This window comes from Heterodontus francisci, chromosome X (assembly GCF_036365525.1).
Source record: "Heterodontus francisci isolate sHetFra1 chromosome X, sHetFra1.hap1, whole genome shotgun sequence".
Lineage (NCBI taxonomy): Eukaryota > Metazoa > Chordata > Chondrichthyes > Heterodontiformes > Heterodontidae > Heterodontus > Heterodontus francisci.
The window spans coordinates 12,336,642-12,360,406 of NC_090421.1; the positions used below are offsets into that span (position 1 = coordinate 12,336,642).

The 23,765-nt window shown below is 44.8% G+C and overlaps 1 protein-coding gene across 5 annotated transcripts in view; it reads left to right on the forward strand.

Annotated features, from left to right (window-relative positions):
* The window catches only part of LOC137358635 (rho guanine nucleotide exchange factor 25-like), a 392,023-nt gene that overhangs the window by 356,422 nt on the left and 11,836 nt on the right, over nucleotides 1–23,765 (forward strand). For 4 of the 5 annotated variants that reach the window (XM_068024767.1, XM_068024768.1, XM_068024770.1 and 1 more), the window contains 5 exons: nucleotides 1,804–1,893; nucleotides 2,547–2,639; nucleotides 9,661–9,711; nucleotides 14,405–14,482; nucleotides 15,433–15,624. In XM_068024767.1, the coding sequence (XP_067880868.1) occupies nucleotides 1,804–1,893; nucleotides 2,547–2,639; nucleotides 9,661–9,711; nucleotides 14,405–14,482; nucleotides 15,433–15,624 (504 nt within the window). The remainder of the gene's footprint in view (nucleotides 1–1,803; nucleotides 1,894–2,546; nucleotides 2,640–9,660; nucleotides 9,712–14,404; nucleotides 14,483–15,432; nucleotides 15,625–23,765) is intronic. The other variant, XM_068024769.1, reaches the window with a different exon arrangement.

Below are 23,765 nucleotides of genomic sequence, written 5' to 3' on the forward strand. Positions count from 1 at the left end.
TGAGTGGAATACTTGACTTGAAGCCCTGATTCAACATCACCTCCATTATGCACCCTCAAGCCAATTATTATTGCATGGGAGGGACTGGTTGACTATGTCATCACATACGCATCAGAGAAAAGGTATGTGAGGCTTTCTCTCCCATTGTGCTCCCCATCTAGCTCAAGCCACTGCCCACTACAGCAAACACCCAAGGCGCGATGGTCTCAATGACAAGAGGTCACTTGAGGGCTATTCTCCCTTTCCAGTTGAGTCAAAGTCAAATCCCCCTGCCCCTACCCTGAATCGCCATGGAGATAGGTGAGTTGACACAATATCCTGCTCCTACAGAGGTCTCTGTCTTTTGAAAGGTGGCCCCAAGAGGTCCGAATACGTAAGCAGCTCCTCATGGACCTTCAATGTGCTGAACTTCAATCTAGCATAGGGCAGGCATTTCTTGGCCTTCAGCACTGCCCCCTCCACTCTCACAAGTTATGTCTGACTGTGTGATCCCTCCCTTAGTGGGTGGTGACATGTGATGGTGGTGATGATATGCTGCCCCTTCGGGACTTATGATTCCACACTGAGCCCGGACTCTGTTGTGAGAAGCAAAATGATAACAGTGTGACTCGATTGTTATGGTATAGCACTGTAATTACGGACTGAGAGTGTCTGTGCTCAGGGGACGATGAGTTTTTGCGGCCAAGGAAACTGCAAGTTGTTGTGGTGACACTACCCAGCAGCTGGGACCAAGATGCTTCAGCACTCCCTCTCCGTGGCCTCAGTGCCAATAATAAGGACCATCACCTTGGGAGGTCCACCAGCTGATTGCTTTGGCTCAAAACCACTGGACGTCTACATATTGAATCCAGTAACTGTGACATATGCAGGTAGATGTAGTTCAGATCCAGATCAGCCATGGTCTCATTGTCTGGTGGAACAGGCCGGAGAGGCTGAATGGCCTCCTCCTGTTCCAATGTTCCTGTGCAGTGTAAACATCAAACACACTTTGGTCCTGTGCACGCATTAGGGGACGAATGCTTCATCCGCCTGTATGCAATTCCTTTCTGCATTGATTTAATGGACCCACTTAAAATAAATTTTTTGTCACCTCTGTGAAAATAGCCTGCAGAGGAACAGCATTAAGCATTGCACCTGGTAGTCTTAAAGCCTTTGTCTTCCAAAACGTGGACTGTATAATGTAAGGGATCTGTAGGTTGGTGCTGTGTTTGCACTGTTTGATGTCAGTGATGCATAAATTCTTGCAGTGCTGGACCAAGGATCGTTATCCTCTCTGATTATCTTTCCTATCCGTCCATGAGTGCAGTCAACCCTGCCATTCCTTTGCGTCCTTGCCTTTGCTATTTTCCTCAAGTCAAAATGTCTTTTGCACCCCTTCTCCCGGTGCGACAACCCCTTCGGACTGCATTCATTGCATCGGCCGGGCCTGATATACCATCTACAACTTCTGAGGATGAACATCCATTTGGAGAAATGCGCCATCTGGGGTTGTGGTGGCGCACCGTACAGTGTTATTCATGCAGCAACTGCAATTTGTAATGCCGCAGCACCTTGATGTATGCTTTGCCAAGCGGCTCGCACAGCTAGTGACGGCTGCATTGCAGCCAGCTCCTCGGGCATGCGCGCATGGCCACGAATGCAAGCTCAATGAATAGAGAAGGAGCAAAATTGGGCTCCATGCATTACAGGGTCAAAAAAGGAATGCATGTGTTTGGTGTGTGTTAAGAGGAAGTGTGGGGCCTGTGTGGTGTGTTCTTGTCTGTAGTTAATACTTAAGTAGAATGAACCTGTATTATTTTCCAGGAAAGACGGTTACACATGTACGTGGTTTATTGCCAGAATAAACCTAAATCAGAGCATATCGTCTCCGAGTACATCGACACCTACTTTGAAGTGAGTGCCCTTTCATTTTGGCTTAGTTTTGCACATACAGCATTTGGACTAAATTCTACAGTAACATGCCTCAACCCGAAAAAAATCGCTTCATAAATAGGGAGAGACTAGGCGGCAAAATGGTTTGCTTGTTGCTTTTTCATCTCTGGAGGTTTGAATCCAGCTCAGGCTCCTTTCTCTCTGCTAATTGTGAGGATTCGATGGAAATTAGTTCCTAGTGGGTATAAGTCTACAACATCTAACATGGCAATAATTGGTACAAAACTAATCAAGTTGACCACCAAGGCGCAAAACATTGTCTCACGAGACAAAAGGCTACCAAAGCATCACCTCAGACGAGCCGTAAGGAAGACTGGTGTGGGAAATGAGAAAATGTACATTGTTTTTAGTTTAAACCTAAGGCACTATCTTTAAGGTAGAGTAGAGGGAGCTTTACCCTGCAGCTGACCGTAATGCTGGGTGACTAGGTGTTACTCCCAGTACCGACAGGCCTCACCTATCTGACTGCAAAATTCGCTTGAAAAACATAGTAAACAATTTCATAGGGTGAAGTGGAAATGGTGACCATGTGTGAGTAATTTTGGAAAAAGCAATATTAGGGAGACCTAAGGCTGATCGGCCTGTCGTAGTAACATTTTGTCCTTGTTTTTCAGGAGCTGAAGCAACAACTAGGCCACAGGCTTCAGCTGAACGACTTACTTATCAAACCCGTTCAGAGAATCATGAAGTACCAGCTTCTTCTGAAGGTGGGGACCAGTCTGTTCATGCCTGGGCCTACTGACAAATAAACAACGCTTTTCAAGGGGATGCTTGGTCTGGTTTGCATTAAAGTCCATCTGCCATTCCTTAGCTGACCTGTTTATTTTGTTCAAATCCTTTTGAGTGCTGTCAACCTGTCCAAATTAGTCAACGCGTGACTCCATCAGCAAAGATGAGGTGCTACGAATAAATCAGTGGTAGGAATGCAATTGGAGTAGTGTGTGGTTTGTAGCTGTTTTAATTTATTCCATTATCGTTTAATCTTACATCTGCCTGAACTCTTCCGCTCTGCTCCCAGACCTTTGCCAGTGCCCCCTTTGCCAGTGACTGGGAGCTGCAAAGTGCCACCCCTGCAAGACAACCCCACCACAATTTTCCTTAACTCCTCAAGCAGGGAGACCCTGCATGCTCTGCCCAGTGCTGCCCAGGTCGCCAAATCTGGGTAAAGAGTGGGCTGCTTCTGATTTCTTGTGCGTTCGAACTCGCACTGTGCAATGCGCAATTTTACCCTTTGGGACTCGGGAGTTTGAATGCGCTAAAACGGACGCACAACTGAACAGGCAATGGTACTATAATGCTGCTGGGCGTTTGTGAAACTGTTAACGAGGCACGTTAACGAGCTGAAAACCGCAACAATTTCCAAACGCCGCCGTGCAGCCAGCGCGGCTCCTGTGGCTTTTATGCTGATCGGCTTTGCAGAAGTACCCAGAAGGCCCTGCAACTCCCTGCTGCTTTTTTTTGCAAACCTTGCAGCCCGTGTTAAAACCATTGCTCGCAGCAGAGCTATTTGCTATGAGTTTGATTAATCTTATTGCCATCTCCAATGTACATATTCCCCCCGGCTCCAGGACTGCCTTGGAGTCTCCAAGAATTAAGGATTAATCTCCTGGACACTGCTATGAACAATCCAGAAGATAAATCATAGGAGTGCAACAAAAAGTGTGCGTTTTCTTTATTTTCTTGAACACTTGTTCAGTAGCGAGAACACTATTGTTGGCGGGGTGGGGGGGTGCAGGGTGGAGGGAGAGAAAAAAGGGCTGTTTAAATCAGGCAGGGTGGTTGGAGGTGGGAGATCATGTGATGAAATCTCCAGGAACACATCCATCCAGAATTAGCTGTGAGGGGCGCATTACATCACATACCTTGACGGGCATTCTACATTAGTTGTGGAAGTTTGTACACTGTAATGTGTAGGAAATGTCATTCATTTGTGCCTCTGAGGTTGGGGATATCGTCTAACCTCATGAGTCCACATTCATGATATCTTTAAATTGTTCTTTATTTTCAACTGTAATAAAGGAGTGAAGTATTACTGTATTTGAATGGAACATGTGATGCAAAAAGGAATGTCATTTTGCTGTGCCTTTTTAAAATCTTACGGCGTCGTCGTAGAATTTACAGCACAGAAACAGGCCATTCGGCCCAACTAGTCTATGCTGGTGTAGATGCTCCACACAAATCTTCTCCTACCCCTACTTCATCTCAGCCTATCAGCATATCCTTCTATATTTTTTTGCCTCATGCATAAGAACATAGGAACAGGAGGAGGCCATTCAGCCCCTCGAGCCTGTTCCGCCATTCAATGAGATCATGACTGATCTGCGACCTAACTCCATATACCCACCCTTGCCCCCATATCCCTCAATACCTTTGGGTAACAAAAATCTATCATTCTCTGTTGTAAAATTTACAACTGGCCTAGCATCAATTGCTGTTTGCGGAAGAGAATTCCAAACTTCTACCATCCTTTTGACATAAGAACATAAGAAATAGGAGCAGGAGTAGGCCATTCGGCCCCTCAAGCCTGCTCTGCCATTCAATGAGATCATGGCTGATCCGATCTTGGCCTCAACTTCACTTTCCTGCCTGTCCTCCCCATAACCCTTGACTCCCTTGTAGATCAAAAATCTGTTTAACTCAGCCTTGAATATATTCAATGGCCCAGCCTCTACTACTCACTGGGGAAGAGAATTCCAAAGATTAACAACCCTCTGAGAGAGGAAATTCCTCCTCATCTCCGTCTTAAAAGGGAGACCCCTTATTCTGAAACTGTGTCCCCTAGTTCAAGATTCCCCCACAAGGGGAAACATCCTCTCACCGTCTACCCTGTCAAGTTCCCTCAGAATCATATATGTTTCAATAAGATCAACTCTCATTCTTCGAAACTCCAATGAGTACAGGCCCAACCTGCTCAACCTTTCCTCATAAGACAAACCCTTCATCCCAGGAATCATCCCAGTGAACCTTCTCTGAACAGCCTCCAATGCAAGTACATTCCTCCTCAAATACGGAGACCAAAACTGTATGCAGTACTCTAGGTGTGGTCTCACCAATGCCCTGTACAATTGTAGCAAGACTTCCCTACTTTTATACTCCTCCAACATTCCATTTGCCTTCCTAATTACTTGCTGTGCCTGCATGCTAACTTTTTGTCTTTCGTGAACAAGGACACCCAGATCCCTCTGTACCGCAGCATTCTACAGTCTCTCTCCATTTAAATAATATTTTGCTTTTCTATTCTTCCTACCAAAGTGGGCAACCTCACATGTTCCCACATTATACTCCATCTGCCAAATGTTTGCCCACTCACTTAACCTACCTATATCCCCTTGCAGACACTTTGTGTCCTCCTCTCTACTTGCTTTCCCACCTATCTTCATATCATCAGCTAATTCAGCTATAATACACTCGATCCCTTCATCCAAGTCATTAATATAGATTGTAAATAGTTGGGGCCCCAGCACTGAACCCTGTGGCACTCCACTAGTTACAGTTTGCCAACCTGAAAATGTCCCATTTATCCCGACTCTCTGTTTCCTGATAGTTAGCTAATCTTCTATCCATGCTAATATATTACCCCCAACACCATGAGCTTTTAACTTGTGTAGTAACCTTTTATATGGCGCCTTATCGAACGCCTTTTGGAAATCCAAATACACTACATCCACTGGTCCCCCTTTATCCACCCTGCTTGTTACATCCTCAAAGAACTCTAATTGTCAAACACAATTTCCCTTTCATAAAACCATGTTGACTTTGCTTGGTTGTATCACGATTTTCTAAATGTTCTGCTACTACTTCCTTAATAATGGATTCCAGCATTTTCCCAATGAAACAGGTGAGGCTAACTGGCCTAGAGTTTCCTGCTTTCTGTCTCCCTTCTTCCTTGAATAGGGATCTAACATTTGCGGTTTTCCAATCCACTGGGACCTTTCCAGAACTTAGGGAATTTTGGAAGATTACAACCAATGCTTCCACTATCTCTGCAACTACTTCTTTCAATACCCTAGGATGCAGGTCATCAGGTCCAGGGGACTTGTCTGCCTTTAGTCCCATAAGTTTGCCTAGGTCGGCACAGGCTTGGAGGGCCGAATGGCCTGTTCCTGTGCTGTACTGTTCTTTGTTCTTTGTTGTACTTTTTCTCTAATGATAATGATTGTTTTAAGTTCCTCCTTTGCTTTTGTCTCCTGATTTTCCACTATTCTTGGGATGCTTTTAGTGTCTTCTACCTTGAAGATGGATACAAAATATTTGTTCAAAGTCTCTGCCATTTCCTTGTTCCCCATTATTAATTCCCCAGTCTCATCCTCTAAGGGATCAGTGTTTAGTTTAGCTACTCTCTTCCTTTTTATATACTTGTAGAAACTCTTACTGTCTTTTTATATTTCTTGCTAGTTTACTTTCATGATCTATTTTTTCCCTCTTGTTTTTAGTCCTGGTTTCTAAAGTTTCCCCAATCTTCTGGCCTATCACTAATCTTTGCAACATTGTATGCCTTTTGTTTCAATTTGATAATGTCTTTCACTTACTTACATAGCCACGGATGGTTCACCCTTCCCGTAGAGTCTTTCTTTCTCAATGGAATGTATCTTTATTGAGAATTATGAACCATCTCCTTAATTCACTAAATTCTGGAAAGTCTACCACAGTTTACCTTTTTTTTACTCTTTCATGTGATGTGGGCGTCGCTGGCACGGCCAGCATTTATTGTCCATCCCCAATTGCCCTTGAGAAGGTGGTGGTGAACTGCCTTCTTAAACTGCTGCAGTCCATGTGGGGTAAGTACTGTTAGGAAGGGAGTTCCAGGTTTTTGACCCAGCGACAGTGAAGGAACGGCGATATAGTCCCAAGTTAGGATAGTGTGTGACTTGGAGGGGAACTTGCAGGTGGTGGTGTTCCCATGCATCTGCTGCCCTTGTCCTTCCAGGTTATAGAGGTCGCAGGTTTGGAAGGTGCTGTCGTGCATCTTGTAGATGGTACACACTGCTGCCACTGTTTCGCTACCGTCTTACCTTTTAATCTATTTTGCCAGTCCACTTTAGCCAGCCAACTCTGTCTTCATACCTTTGTAATTGCCTTTATTTAAGCTTAAGACACTAGTTTCAGACCCAGGTTTCTCACCCTTAAACTGAATGTGAAATTCTATAATGTTATAATCACTCTTCCCTAGAGAATCCCTTACTATGAGATCATTAATTAACCCTGTTTCATTACACATTACCAGATCTAAAGTAGCCTGTGCCCTGTTCGGTTCCACAATGTATTGTTCTAAGAAACTGACACAAATATATTCCATGAATCGAAGGCTACCTTTGCGAATTTGTTCAATGTATATGAAGATGAAAGTAACCCATGATTAGTGCAGTGTCTTTCATACAAGCCCCCATTATTGTGTGAAAAAGTGTTCCCTAATTTCACTCCTGAGAGGCCTGGTTCTAATTTTTCGACTATGCTCCCAGTCCGAGACTTTCCAACCAGTGGAAATAGTTTCTATCTACCCTATCTGCCCCCCTTATTATCCCGGAAACTTCAATCAAATCACCCCTAAACCTGCCCAATTACAGAGAATAGTTTGTGTAACCTCTCCTTGTAATTTAACCCTTAGCGTGCACTACCTGGCACCATTTTCTATTGGCTTGAGCTAGAATAAAATTGCAGGTTGCCACCTGACATTAAGTTGACAGTCGTTATTCTCTGGAAACAACCTTTACCTGATTTCTCTGGGGCTGCTGCGAGTCTTCTGCCAAAGTTTCAGCAAAGGGCAACATCCGTGGAAATTCAACTCCGGTTTGTTCAGGCAGACACTGCTGGTACCATGCCGCGCACAGCTCCTGACTGTGATGCAGTTCCAGTAAGCAGCAGCCAGTTCTGGGGCTCCCTGCACAATGAGTTACTGGAGTCAACACTTCACAACCTGTACAGCTGATGCTCAGGGGTCCATAACTTGAATGACTACATTGTGTGGAGACTTTAAAAGTGCAGTCACATCGTAAGAGATGTGAGCTGGTGTTGGTGCTCTTTAGCAATCCCTGTTGATAACCATGCTGATTCATTCACAACATTCACAAGACAACATTCATAGATTTCGAGAACAATGTAGTACTCCTAGAATCATAGGGTGAGATTTTAACTCATTCAAAACCAGTTACACAGAGTTAAAATCGGGGATAGAATCTCGCAGCACAGAAGGAGGCCATTTGGTCCATCGTACCAGTGCTGGCTCTTTGACAGAGCTATCCAATTAATCCCACTCCCCTACTCGTTCCCCATAACCCTGAATTTTTTTCCTTTTCAAGTATTTATCCAATTTGCTTTTGAAAGTTACCATTGAATTGGCAGTGCATTTCTGATCTGCCATCTCATTTGCGGATAAAGCAGCATCACAGAGATGTAACTGATCGGCTTGACATTAATGGTAACACATTCTCTTGGCACCACCTAGTGTTTGCCACATGTGGTACACTTTTCCTTCAGGACAGTCTGGAACGTTCTCCACTCTCAGCGATATTCAGCCCATCTAGTCCATGCTGGCTCTCTGTAGAGCAATCCAGTCAGTCCCATTCTCCCCCCCCCCCCCCCGCTCTATCCCCATAGCCCTGCAAGTTTATTTCCCTCAAGTGCCCATCTAATTTCCTTTTGAAATCATTCATCATCTCCACTTCCACCACCCTTGTGGGCAGTGAGTTCCAGGTCATTACCACTCGCTGTGTAAAAAAAGGTTCTTCCTCACATCCCCCCTGCATCTCTTACCCAAAGTCTGTGTTCCCTAGTCCTTGTACCATCAGCTAATGCGAACAGCTTTTCTTTGTCTACCTTATCTAAGCCTGTCATACAGGCTTGTCCACCTCTACCAATCTCCTCTCAATCTCCTTTGCTCCAAGGAGAACAACCCCAACTTGTCCAGCCTAACCTTGTAGCTAAAATCCCTCATCCCGGGAATCATTCTGGTAAATCTCCTCTGCACCCTCTCAAGGACCCTTACATCCTTCCTAAAGTGTGGTGACCAGAACTGGATGCAATTCTCTAGTTTTGGCCTAACCAGAACTTTATAAAGGTTCAGCAAAACTCACCTGCTTTTGTACTCAATACCTCTATTTATGAAGCCCAAGATCCCATATGCTTGCTAAATGCTCTCTCAATAAGTCCTGCCACCTTCAAAGATCTATGCACATGACCCCTCCCTAGGTCCCACCATCCTTATCCCTTTTGCCAGAAAGTAAAACCTCACATTTCTCTCTATTAAATTCTCCTAGCTACTTGTCTCAGTTTCCCCAATGTCCCATTTGTATGATTCAGTTCACCCCCTGTATCTCCCAGATCCTGCCCATTATTATTCCAGCTCTCAGTCAGTGCTATCTGCCCATATTTTGTAGGTTGAGCAGAGCTGGTCAGTTTAGTGCAAGGTCCCTTAAGTTGTCCTTTCAACAAGCTTAACTGCAGGGAATCTCTGTTATTACTCTAGACACTGGGTAGGAATTTTGGATGATGTGCTAAACACAGGCCAATGGTTGGCTCCTGCTCACACCAGAATTTCCTCTGCCTTGGACCTCACTTTACCCATGTGTTAAAATGAGGAATTTCGAGCTGTGCGGTCGCAATGCAGGACTGCTCTGTGTGTTAGATAGAAGTTGCTTGACATGTGAAAGTAATCATTTTATTGATTGATAGTTATTTATATTGCTGACACAGATTTGCAAGCCTTAAGTTATGTTTTCTTTATCTCCCCAGGATTTCCTAAAGTATTCTAAGAAGGCTGAGCAGGACACCACTCAGTTAGAGGTACAGTAATTACTAGATGGATAAACTTAAAGGGGACATTTACTGGCCCTGATATTCGGCCTTCAATCTTGAATCTTCCTTAAATTTCAGTTCATCCAAAACTCTGCTGCCTATATCCTAAGCCGCACTAAGTCCCATTCATGCAGTATCCCTGTGCTCATTGACCTATGTTGGTAACACCTCAGTTTAAAAAATCCCATCCTTGTTTTCAACTCCCTCCATGGCCTCACCCCTCCCTATCTCTGTAATCTCCTCCAGTCCCACAACCCTCTGCGATCTCTACACTCCTTCAATTCTGGCCTCTTGTGCATCCCCGATTTCAGTCTCCCTCACTATTGGTGGCCGTGCCTTCAGCTGCCTAGGCCTTAAGTGCTGGAATTCCCTCCCTAAGCCTCTCTGCCTCTCTCTTCTGGTTTAAACCACTCTCTAAAACCTATCTCTTTGACCAAACCTTTGCTCACCTACCCTAAAATATCTCCTTTTGTGTTTCAGTATCAAATTTGCTGAGCTGTCTTGCGATGTTTTGCTTTCTTAAAGGCATGATATATGCGCAAGCTGTTGTTGTAACTCTGGCAAGTTGCCCCCAGGCTGTTTTCACTGTTTTACTGGGTGGTTCAGCAGAGCTACAGCAGAAACCCTGCAGAACTTCAGGCCCACTGTAATTTCTTGGGCCATTCCAATTATTTCTTCTACATACGAGTGGCAGCGCGCCCAAATACAACTGGTATAACACCTTTCGGGCAATGAATCGTCCTGAGGTACTTTACAGAGGGGTACTGGGTACAAAGCTGTAATGGGGAAAAAAGTTAAGGAAGTTGACCAAAGGCATTACCAAAGGTGGTAGGTTTTGAGGCTTGTGAGAGTGGGAAAAGAGGTAACCAGGTGAAGGGGTTCCAAGAGGGATTTCCAGAGTGAATGATCTGACTGGATCTCAAATGAATCTAACAATTTCACCTCCCATATCTGTATCCATCTTGATATCTTGCTAAAATTTTCTGCAGTTGAACAGGGGGAAACAGTGCGGAGATGTGGTGGCCAAGGCACATACACGATTATGCTACCTCAGAAAGTTAAAATTCTTTCGAGCAGATCCCACGATCATGAAACTTTTTTGTATGGCTTTAGTTGAGAGTGCTACCCTTTTGTCTTTCCTGGTACTGTTGTCTTAGGAATGGCGATTCTTTAAAGATACAGAGATTGTTGAACCAGGTAGGAAGGGTATTTGGCGAGCAGATCTCGCTTGATGAAATCGTCTCTCGAAGAATTTTGAAGGAAGCAGAGTGTTATGAACAGTGAGAATCACCCCTTGTCTCAGCATTACTGTTGGATGCGTTCAGGGAAAAGGCTACAATCCCTTAGATGTGGGACAAATCAGTTCTTGTTTGTGGCTTTCTCTCTAAGAACTTTTAACAGGAGCATGATGAATTATGAGCATATGCAGTCATGATGGGACTCGTTGACTGATTATGTTAATTCACTGGAATTAGTTTTCAACATATATATTTTAATCAAGTTAGACTTTTTCTGATAGGGTCATTTTCTTTCTTTTTATTGTTATTCTTCATATATAATGTATTAATGAATGAGCAATGTGCCCGAAATGAATTTCCATATGGACAATAAATAAATTGAAATTGAAAATTTAAAAATGATAAGAAATATTTTAATTTTAAAATGTTTTTATCTACACGTTGGAGGAGGGAGCTTTAAACAACACCTGCTCCCTCAAGCTCTCCTACCCTTTTAATTATGTAAAATTACAGCACTCCTACAGCCTGTCTAGTGTGGATTATCTCCCACTCCAACATATTGTACAACTCAACTACTTGAACCTTCTCATTGAGGTAAAAAGGTAAAGAAATAATTTCCATTCTATATTGACCCGTCATAACCTCAGGATGCACTTCATAACCGATGAAGTACCATTGAAATGTAGGGAAATGCAGCAGCCCCATTTGCACACAGCAAGCTCCCAATAACAGCAATGAGATAATGACCAGATCATCTTTGTTTTAGCTGTTGACTGAGGGATAAATATTGGCCAGGACCCCAGGGAGAACTCCCCTGCCCTTGTTCAAAATAGTGCCTTGAGATCATTTGCATCCACCTGAGAGGCAGATATCTCAGTTTAACGTTTCATCTCAAAGACAGCATTCCTTCAGTACTGCATTGAAGTGTCAGCATGGATTATGGGCTCACGTCTTTGGAGTGGCACTTGGATCTACAACGTTCTGACAATTGACTGTTTCCACTGAGCCAAGGCTGACAAATGGGGGCATCCTTTATTCATATTGATGGTTTATTGACTCAACTGTGATTTTGTGATGCCAGTTACATCTTAATCCATTGCCACTTTTAACAAAGAACAAAGAACAGTCCAGCACAGGAACAGGCCATTCGGCCCTCCAAGCCTGCGCCGATCTTGATGCCTGCCTAAACTAAAACCTTCTGCACTTCCGGGGACCGTATCCCTCTATTCCCATCCTATTCATGTATTTGTCAAGATGCCTCTTAAACATTGCTATCGTACCTGCTTCCACCACCTCCCCCGGCAGCAAGTTCCAGGCACTCACCACCCTCTGTGTAAAGAACTTGCCTCGCACATCCCCTCGAAACTTTGCCCCTCGCACCTTATACCTATGCCCCCTAGTAACTGACTCTTCCACCCTGGGAAAAAGCTTCTGACTATCCACTCTGTCCATGCCGCTTATAACTTTGTAAACCGCTATCATGTCGCCCCTTCACCTCCGTCGTTCCAGTGAAAACAATCCGAGTTTATCTAACCTCTCCTCATAGCTAATGCCCTCCAGACCAGGCAACATCCTGGTAAACCTCCTCTGTACCCTCTCCAAAGCCACCACGTCCTTCTGGTAGTGTGGCGACCAGAATTGCACGCAATATTCTAAGTGTGGCCTAACTAAGGTTCTGTACAGCTGCAGCATGACTTGCCAATTTTTATACTCTATGCCCCAACCGATGAAGGCAAGCATGCCGTATGCCTTCTTGACTACCTTAACCACCTGCGTTGCCACTTTCAGTGACCTGTGGACCTGTACGCCCAGATCTCTCTGCCTGTCAATACTCCTAAGGGTTCTGCCATTTACTGTATACCTCCCACCTGCATTAGACCTTCCAAAATGCATAACCTCACATTTGTCCGGATTAAACTCCATCTGCCATTTCTCTGCCCAAGTCTCCAACCGATTTATATCCTGCTGTATCCTCTGACAATCCTCATCACTATCTGCAACTCCACCAACCTTTGTGTCGTCCGCAAACTTACTAATCAGACCAGCTACATTTTCCTCCAAATCATTTATATATACTACAAAGAGCAAAGGTCACAGCACTGGTCCCTGCGGAACACCACTAGTCACATCCCTCCATTCAGAAAAGCACCCTTCCACTGCTACCCTCTGTCTTCTATGACCGAGCCAGTTCTGTATCCATCTTGCCAGCTCACCTCTGATCCCGTGTGACTTCACCTTTTGTACCAGTCTGCCATGAGGGACCTTGTCAAAGGCTTTACTGAAGTCCATATAGATAACATCCATTTGTACAATACATTATGACACAGCACTGTGTTAAGACCAGGTGAGAAAGCGGTCGAGGGTACCCTTTCAGCCTTCACCTGGTCTTACCATAACAGGGTTTTATTTTTAAACACACTGTGTTTTTAACTCCTCCTTGGTGAATCCTTGTTCACCACTTTCCAATTATGAGGCAAAGAAACCAGCACAAACAGGCTTTCTAAGGTTTAAAGAAGAAAAGTTGAAATTTATTAAACTTAAAACTCTAATTCGATTAACGCCTGTGGATATACGCCGTGCCCCATGTTAGCATGCATACGCGATACACACATGCAAATAGAGACAGAAAAGAGCAGAAGAAAAATAAAGTGGAAATGTTTGAGGCAATATCTGAAGAGTAGTTGTTACGGTTCTTCAAGCTCACTGCAGAGTCCTTGATTGTAGGTAGATTTTGTTTTCGTTGGGGCCCAGTATTCTTCTTAAACCTTGTTCACTGTGGGAGACTTTTCTCTCTTGGGGTTCATGTGTCTTCAATGGCTTCAGAGGCTTGTGAGAAAGAGATGGGAGCAGACAGGAGAACGATCTTCTCAGTCCAGGAGCAAACAGACTTTCCGCCCAAACTATTTGTACAAATTCAAAAAAACTCAGGTTGCCCAGCAGGTTAGTCATGTGACTAGCTGGTTTGACCACGTCTGTTTGTGTATTCGGCCATCTTAGCAGTCAACCTGGAATGTGAGCTCCCCCACCTTCAACGTCTGGTGATCAAAAGCCCATTGTGGATTGAATGTGTCAGGGAATGGTTGCTTTGCCCTTCCAATCACCATCTGTTAATATGCAAATGTCTTTTCAGCCACGGCTGATCTGTTTAACAAGTCCGTTCTTCACTCCAGTAACAGTTTAAAATCAATGTTCATGACAAAATTAATATGCCTCGTTCTTGGCAGGTGGGGGCCTAGAATGACGACTGTTAGACACAAGAAATAGGAGCAGGAGCAGGCCATATGATCCCTCAAGCCTGCATTGCAGCACATTCCAATGCAGCAGAAAACATCCCCATATAACACACACACTCATCCCCATAAAATGGTATGGCAGAGATGCCAGTGTGGAGAAGACAGTTCTTTTTGTGCATATTTAGATCCTGTGATGTTTTCACTTTGTAGAAAGCTGTTGAGGTGATGTGCTTCGTGCCCAGGCGCTGCAATGATATGATGAACGTGGGACGTTTACAGGGCTTTGAGGTAAGTCTTGCTTTGACTTCTTTTCCTCTTTAGGAGGAGACTGTAGGGTTTGTCTGTCGATACAATGTTGGCAAAAGCTTGTTAACAAGCCTTGCAAAGACTCCTTCCTGCACTGTCTGGTCTATCATTCCTTAGAATTAGGAAAGAAATGAACTTCGAAGTTCAGTGTTGAAAGATGACATGATTGGAGTGTCATTATGCATTGTAGTATTAACACACAGTTCCCCAGGATAATAGAATGTGCTTTCGTGTCCATGAGTTTCAACTCTTGAGAGTATTTCTCCACAAGAAAAAGGGCAGTAAAATCAGTGCCTCGCCCAGTATCGTGTTCCCCACGGTGGCATTGGGAAGAGGTCCCCTGACATATGCCAGAAAACCTAAAGAAGGCCAGGAAATGAAATAATAAAATTATCATAAAAAGTTGCACATCTTCTCACCAATGCTGATTCTCTGAAACTCAGGATATAGGGATTTCTGGATTGTAAGTCGAAAATTCCTCTATGTTCCTATCAAGGATTATGGGGGGGGGTGGGGGGGGGGCAAACAGGAGAGTGAATTTGAGACCACAACTAGATCAGCCAGGATCTTATCGAATGGCAGAGCAGGCTTGAGGGGCCGAATGGTCTACTCCTGCTCCTAAGTCCTATGTTCCTATGTCTGTAGTCACGTTAAAGTCAAGGGAGGTTATTTGGGTGATAGTGGATAATGGATGATATCGGGTCAGCTGCCTGTTCCCCTGAAATCAGGGGAACTGAAAATCAGGAGAGAGATATAACAGGCAGCTGATCAGATATCATTCATTTTTACACTATCAGCCAAAGTCAAAATGACCCTGACGAAGGTTCAGATTTGTTGCGTTTTTCATCTCTCCTCCTCCCCTCATTTTTCTTAATGTTGAATAGCCACAATTTACCAGATCCTGACGTGCATTCCATTCCTTCCTACTCCAGGGCAAAATAACAGCTCAGGGAAAACTCCTTCAACAGGACACCTTTCACGTGATAGAACAAGATGCTGGCTTTCTGTCCCGTAGCAAAGAGCGGCGAGTTTTCCTCTTTGAACAGATAGTGATCTTCAGTGAGCCGCTCGATAAGAAGAAGGGATTTTCACTGCCAGGTTATCTCTTCAAGAACAGTATTAAGGTAATGACTGCGTGGGTACGTTTTTCCTTTTGTTGTCATGTCTCCCTACACTCTTGTACATTGTGGCCGTTTTCTTTCACCCCTGCATTCGCCAGCTCGGGGTTTTACAAATGGCCATAAAATTGAAGGCCGGTGAGTGCGGAAGCAGAAAAGCCCAGCCACCATTTTTGCATCTTTCAGGCAGATGTATCAATTAGATTCAGTGGCAGTGCTGTTACTTGTTCATGAATGAGGAGGTAGTGAGTTCAAGTCTTACTTGAGGAGTTAATTGTGCAATCCAGACAGATACTTCAGACTGCTATTGAGGAAGTGCTGCACTGGCAGAAGTGCCACCTTTTAGGTGAGACATTAAACCAAGGTCCCGCCTGCCTGATTGGGTGTAAAAGATCCCATGCACTATATTAAAAAGATGGCAGCAGGTTCTCCCCACTATCCTGGCCCACTTTCATTCCTCAGTCTTCACCATCGAAAGAGGTTCATGAGACATTTTACCCCTCGCTGTTTGTGGGATCTTGCTGTGTGCTATTTGGCTTCTGCCTCTGCTGAAGTAACACCAGTGACTACACTGCAAAAGCAGTTAATTGGATGTGAGGCCCTTCACAATTTCCTGAGGACTTGATAAAATGTTGTTGAGATGAGACATCTTTTATTCGGCTCCAGCTAGACCGGAGAGACAGTCTGGGGCTGGAAAAGGTTTGCCAACACTCCACGATTGCCCTGGGGTCTCCAGGAATTAATGCGAGCAAACGCAGAAGAAAAAAAATAGGGGCATGAAACAAAATTGTTTTTTCCTTCTTTTTAACACTTTTGTTTATTAGTTAAGCTCTGGAATTTCCTCTGTAAACCTCTCCGCCTCTCTACCTTTCTTTCCTCCTTTAAGATGCTCCTTAAAACTTACCTCTTTGTCTTCTGCCCTAATATCTAGTTATGTGGCTTAATGACAAATTTGTTTGATAATGCTCCTGTGAAGTGCGTTTTACTATGTTAAAGGCACAATGTTGGAGTCTTATCATCAGATCAAAAGTTGGCCAATGTCACATCTTCCCTCCCACAATCCTTCAGCATTGTACTCCACCTAATCACCTTGTCACCAAACTGAGCTGGGTGGATTCAAGTTACAAACAACCCATAGGCTCAGGCCCCAAGGATCTCTCATTCTGAGGCAAAGAAACTATTATTTACACTGCTGGACCATTCTCCTTTCTATAGTGTTCTCTATGCAAAAAAAGCACATGGACTTTTCAATGGCTTCTTAGCCCTGTGAGCTGCCCAACAAGTGGGCTGCAGTCATCTAGTAAGACAATGCCAGCACCTCACAAGTTAGTATCAGCTGGGCTGTGTAGTACGAGCAGTCTCAAGACCCCTTCACACGCATGAACAGCTCAGGAGCTAAATAGTTTTGTGCAGCTTGAGGGAGCTGGCATTTACTACAGTCTCAATACTGAAAGGGCTTCCTCCGATCAACCGTGTGAAGCCTTTGAAAATGGTTTGCTTTAAAATGTCCTCGGGATAACTACACTTTATCTGTTGTCTCTGTTTTCACTTTCCCAAAAGCCTCCGATTTAACTGAGGATGTTTAAAATGATCGATTGAGAGCGGCTGTAGGGTGTTACTCTGCAGGTAGGTTTTAGTTTAGAGATACAGCACTGAAACAGGCCCTTCGGCCCACCAAGTCTGTGCCGACCATCAACCACCCATTTATACTAATCCTACACTAATCCCATATTCCTACCACATCCCCACCTGTCCCTATCACCTACCTACCTATACTACGGGCAATTTATAATGGCCAATTTACTTATCAACCTGCAAGTCTTTGGCATGTGGGAGGAAACCAGAGCACCCGGAGAAAACCCACACAGACACAGGGAGAACATGCAAACTCCACACAGGCAGTGCCCAGAATTGAACTCGGGTCACTGGAGCTGTGAGGCTGTGTCATTCTCCCTGGTCTTGGAAATGAGCTAAAAGGGAAGAGGGTAGAGTTACACTGCTCTTGCACACCCCCTAGTGACCCACTTAAGAGTGACATGGACAGAGCCCAAGCAACAAGTCATCAAGCTATCTTCCTGGCCAAGAAACAGTGCTGAATGCAACAAGAGTTGGTAGCAGGAAGAAATTAATTTGTATTCATGATGTTGTCAAAATATATAATAAAATGGAGAATAAATTCTTAACAGTTCCCATTAAACTGCGCACCACTGATTGATGAATCTTCCGTTGCTAGGTTACAGAATGTGTGAGAGAAGTTCATTTTAATTAGAATTTGTGTAGCCAAGAAAAATCAGTTGAAAACACTTATTGAAATTATTTTGCATTGAAACATGGTACTTGTGCTAATGTTTTTTTAAGCTCTTTTTTCTCTTCTATTTATTATTTATCCAATCTCATTCTCTCCCTCACCATCTTTCTTGTCTCTCTCTGTGATATCAATGATTCTACAGTCATTATGCTCCTCTCTTGTTCCCCATACACCAAATACACTCTTCCTCCACCCTGTATCCTCACTATTGGAGGTCGAGACTCATTGCACCATCCCCTAACTCCAAATCTGTAGAACTGTTCATCTCCCTCAGTTTTTCTCTCCTCCTACATTCTACGGAAGCTCCCTTCTGACCTTCCCCTCTCTGACCTCAAGCAATCACTCCTCAGCAAAGGCCTCAGCTTCATCGCCTTCCGCCCCCAACTCAACAAATTTAGAGCTCGGCACAACACTGAGCTCTTCTTCCGCCGTCTTCGCCTCCATGCACACTTCTTTGACGGGGAGTCCTACCCCAGCACAGTGGGCCCTTCCTCTCATCTTCAGAATTCTTGTTCCATCTGGACCCCTCCTTCTGGCCTCATCTTTTCATTGGGAACTGCCGGCATGACATTGGTTGTTTCAATTTCTCTACTTCCCTCACTCACTCTAACCTGTCTCCCTCTGAACATGCAGCACTCTGTTCTCTCAGGTTTAACCCTAACATTGTCATCAAGCCTGTTGACATGGGTGGTGCTGTTGTTTTTTGGCAAACTGACCTCTACCTTGCAGAGGCCTAATGCCAACTCTTTGACACTTCCTCCTCCCTCCCCCTGAACCATGACCCCACCACTGAATATCAAAGTAGTGTCTCCAGGACTGTCACTAACCTCATCTCCTCTGGAGATCTTCCCTCCACAGCCTCATAGTTTCCCACATAGCTCATTTCTACCTCCTTCCCAAGATCCACAAACTGAACTGCCCTGGTAGACCCATCATTTCAGCCTGTTCCTGCCCCACTGAACTGATTTCTTCCTATCTCTAGTTTTGCTCCCTTTGTCCGGTCTCTCCCCACCTACATCCATGACTCTTCAGCTGCCCTCCGTCGCTTTAGTAGTTTCTAATTTCCTAGCCCTCGCTGTCTCCTCTTCACCGTGGACATCCAATCTCTCTACACCTCCATCCCCCACCAGGATGGTCTGAGGTCTCTCCGCTTCTTCCTCGAATGGAGGCCCGAACCAGTTTCCATTTACCACCACCCTCCTCCGCCTGGCTGAACTTGTTCTCACATTGAACAATTTCTCCTTTAACTCATCTCACCTCTCCATGGATACTTGCATGGGTCCTAGCTATGCCTGTCTTTTTGTGTGATATATGGAACCTTCATTGTTCCAGTCCTACTCAGGCCCCCTCCCTCACCTTTTTTCTCTGGTACATTGATGACTGTATTGGTACCATTTCCCACCCTTGCACCAAACTGGAAAATTTCATTAAATTTGCTTCCAATTTCCACCCTTCCCTCACCTTCACATGGTTCATCTCTGACTCTTCCCTTCCCTTCCTCGACTTCTCTGTCTCCATTTCGGGGGATAGGCTATCAGCCAATATTCACTATAAGCTCACTGACACCCACAGCTACCTTGACCACACTTCCTCACACCCTGCTTCCTGTAAGAAATCCATTCCATTCAGTTTTCCATCTCCATCACATCTGTTCTGACAATGTCATCTTCCATACCAGAGCTTCTGATATATCTTCCTTTTTCCTCAGCGAAGGATTCCCTTCCACCATGGTTGGCAGGGCCCTGAACCATGTCCATCCCATTTCCCACACTTCTGCATTCCCCAACTCCCCTCCCTCCCAGAACCACAATAGGGTTCCCCTTGTCCTCACCTTCCACCCTACCAGCCTCCGTATTCAACGGATTATCCTCCATCATCTACAGCGTGATGCCACCACCAAACCCATCTTCCCCTCCCCTCCCCTTTCAGCATTCTGAAAGGACCGTTCCTTCCACGACACCCTGATCCACTCTTCAGTCATCCCCAACAGCCCCTCCCCTTCCCACGGCCCCTTCCCATGCAAGCCCAGGAGATGCAACACCTGCCCTTTTACCTCCTCTCTCCTCACCATCCAGGATCACAAACACTCCTTCCAGGTGAAGCAGCGATTTACATGCACTTCTTTCAATTTAGCATAGTGCATTTGCTGCTCACAATGTGGTCTCAACATCGGGGAGACCAAATGCAGATTGGGTGACAGCTCAGTTTGCAAGTGCAACCCCGAGATTCCAGTTGCCTGTCATTTTAATTTACCACCCCACTCCCACTCGGACTTGTCTGTCCTCGGTCTTCTACACTGTTCTATTGAAGCTCAGCGTAAGCTCGAGGAACAGCACCTTATCTTTCAATGAGGCACTTCACGGTCTCAACATCGAGTTCAACAATTTCAGATCATAAGCACTGCTCCCACTTTTTTCAGACAGTAGCTGTTGGTAATGACTCGGCGATGGCCTTTTACACCTCGTCTAGACCCATCTTTTGTTCCTTGTCCCATTACCATCTCCTTTTGCCTTGCACCATCATCCCTTTTGACATTTAATCTCTCCTGCCTTCCAACCTATCACAAACCTGCCCTTTTGTTCTCCCCACTGCCGTTCCCCCCTTTTCCCTGCCTTTATACTTGCTTAAAAACTGTTATATTTCTAACGTCTTGAAAGGTCACTGACCCGAAACGTTAACTCTGTTTCTCTCTCCACAGATGCTGCCAGACCTGCTGAGTATTTCCAGCACTTTCTGTTTTTATTTTGAAACCCAAGTTTGGCACCTCCTAACTAATACTTTCTCAATTTACTTCATTTTCTCCCCAGCTCCTGGCGGTGTCTTGCACAATGGAACTTGGTCCTTGGTGGTTTCTCAATGATAGTTAAAAAAACTCCACATTGGGACGATAAAATAAGTTGTCTTGATTCAAATGCCAGTGATAATTGGATCTGAAAACTTGCTCCATTGTTCAAATTTTAGTTCCATGATCTTTAAGGTTGGATTTTACTGACCCCCCGATGTTGGGTTTCATGGCGGGGTCAGGGGGCCATAAAATACCTCCGGGAAAGGGCTGCCACGCACCCGGATGCCAGGAGGGCCCGGCCCGATATTGCCAGCAGCGGCAAGGCCTCGTGGCGGCCCCCCCCCCCCCTTCCAGCCGCTTGGCGATGGGACCGCCATTTAAATATTTAAATAAATTAAAATAAGTGAATTAATTAATCTCACATCACCTCCTGCTGTCCCGCCACCATCTTCAGCCCGGGGGCCGGCACTCCCACGCCCTCGGATCCCCGTCCGGGGGAATGAGGCCGAACACTTGTGGGGGAGAGGGGGAGGTAAGTTTATCAGAGCGGGGGATGGGGGGCGAACGGGGCCAAATTAGTGTCATGGTTGTAAGAGATGATGGGAAGGGTTGTAGTTGAAAGTTTGTGCAGTTTGGCGGGTAAGGTCAGATGGTAAAGGTAAGTGTTTCGGGGGAGGGAAAGAGCAATTAATTAATTTAATTGTTAGTGGGGGGGGGGCGGAGAGCGACAAAAGAGATGTATTTATTTATTTTAATTCCATTCACCTTTAAATATTTAAATTTCCCAGTCGGGCTGACAGCCCTTTCAAAATGGCGTCAGCGCCTGCGCACAGGCAGCTGACGCCATTGCCGGGGACGGACAGCCCGTCCCCTCCATGTGATCAGGAGGGGGGCGGCCCGCCACTTATTTAAATGAATCGCCGCACGGAAGATTGCGGCTGCTCTATGGTGTGCGGGCCACCATTGTTTCATCTCGCCTCCTAAAATCCAGGCCTTAGCGTGAATGAAATCACTTACAAGTAAGCTCAATTTGAACTTGATTCCAGTGAGTGAAAAGTACACTTGTCAATCCTGAATACTCCATTATTCTAAACTGGAATCTGATTACTTCACAAAGCGTACCCAAGCTAACAGCTCCCTGGCTGATGCTTCCTGTTAAGGGCAGTGTTAGATATCAATACATTTCAAATCCAATTTCATTGTATACCACCGTTAGGGAGGCCAATTGTCATCTGGCTAGTCTAAATGCAATGGTGGATTTTGCAACATTAGAATTATAGATTGGTTACAGCACAGAAGGAGGCCATTCAGCCTGTCATGTCCGTGCTGGCTCTCTGCAACAGCAAATCACCTAGTCCCTGCCCCCTCGCCTTTTCCCCGTAGCCCTGCAAATTTTCTCTCTTCGGATAATTATCCAGTTCTCTTTTGAAACCCTCGATTGAATCTGCCTCCACCACACTGTCAGGCAGCGCCTTCCAGATCCTAACCACTCGCTGCGTGAAAAGGTTCTTCCTCATGTTGCCTTTTTTTGCCAATCACCTTTTATCGGTGTCCTCTGGTTCTCGACCCTTCTGCCAATGGGAACAGTTTCTCCCTATCTACTCTCTCCAGATCCCTCATGTTTTTGAACACCTCTAACAAATCTCCTCTCAACCTTCTCTAAGAAGAACAGCCCCAGCTTCTCCAATCTATCCACGTAACTGAAGTCCCTCATCACTGGAACCATTCTTGTAAACCTTTCTCTGCATCCTCTCTAAAATCTTCATATCCTTCCTAAAATGTGGTGCCCAGAATTGGACACAACACTCCAGTTGAGGCCAAACCAGTGTTTTATAAAAGTTCATCATAACTTCCTTGTTTTTGTACTCTATGCCTCTATTTATAAAGCCCTGGATCCCGTGTGCTTTATGAACTGCTTTCTCAACCTTCCCTGCCACCTTTAACGATTTGTACACATATACCCCCAGGTCTCTCTGTTCCTGCACCCACTTTAGAATTGTACCCTTTATTTTGCCTCTCCTCATTCTTCCTATCAAAATGTATCACACTTCACTGCATTAAATTTCATCTGGCACGTGTCCACCCATTCTACCAGCCTATCTATGTGCTCTTGAAGTCTATCACGTTTACTGACATTGAATTCCATTTACCACTTTTTCCCCAATCCCACTATCTTATCAATATCCCCTTGCAGCTTCCTTTGGTGCTTAGAATTATTTACAGTGCCTTCTATTTCAGTATTGTCTGTATATTTGGACACCATTCTCTCCTGCCCTCTGTCCAAATCATTGATATAAACAGCGAACTGAAGTGATGCCAGAACACAACACTGTGAAACACTGCTACCCACTTCCAACCACTCTGAGAAACTGCCCTTAATTCCTGTTCTCTGTTTCCTCCCTTGTATCCAGTTTTTAAATCCAGTTTGCTAACCGTCCCCCTACTTCCCTATCTCTTCATCTTCTCCAGTAGTCTCTTGTGTGGAATTTTGTCGAAGACATTCTGAAAGTCCCTTAACACTACATCACCTGCATGTTCCCCATCACCATATCTGTCACCTCCTCAAAGAATCTCTCAGGTTAGTCAAACACCATCGTCCTTTCATGTTGACTGCTTCTAATTATTTTCTCTACATCTAGATATTTAGTAATTTCATCTGTAATTAAAGATTACAAATTGATGTTAAACTAACTGGCCTGTAATTACCTGGGTTAGTTCTATCTCCCTTTCTGAAGCTGGACATAACACTGGTCATCCTCTAGTCCTCCAGCACACATCCACTCTCAGTAGAACCCTGAAATATCATCCTTGGGCCTCTGCTATTTCTCTCAGGAAACTGACCTTACATCAGGAACAGGGAGAACCAGCGAGAGTCCAGGCCTGCTATGTATCCCATCCGGTTTTTTAGTTTAACAAACTTCTCTAATACTCTCCTTTTATTTTTTTATATTCTCTTTCATCTTGTTTTCATTCAATTTAGGATTTACCTCCTTCCCAATATCCTTCTCTTTTGCAACCATGAAAGTGATGAACGAACTTGTGAAGTTTCCCCAC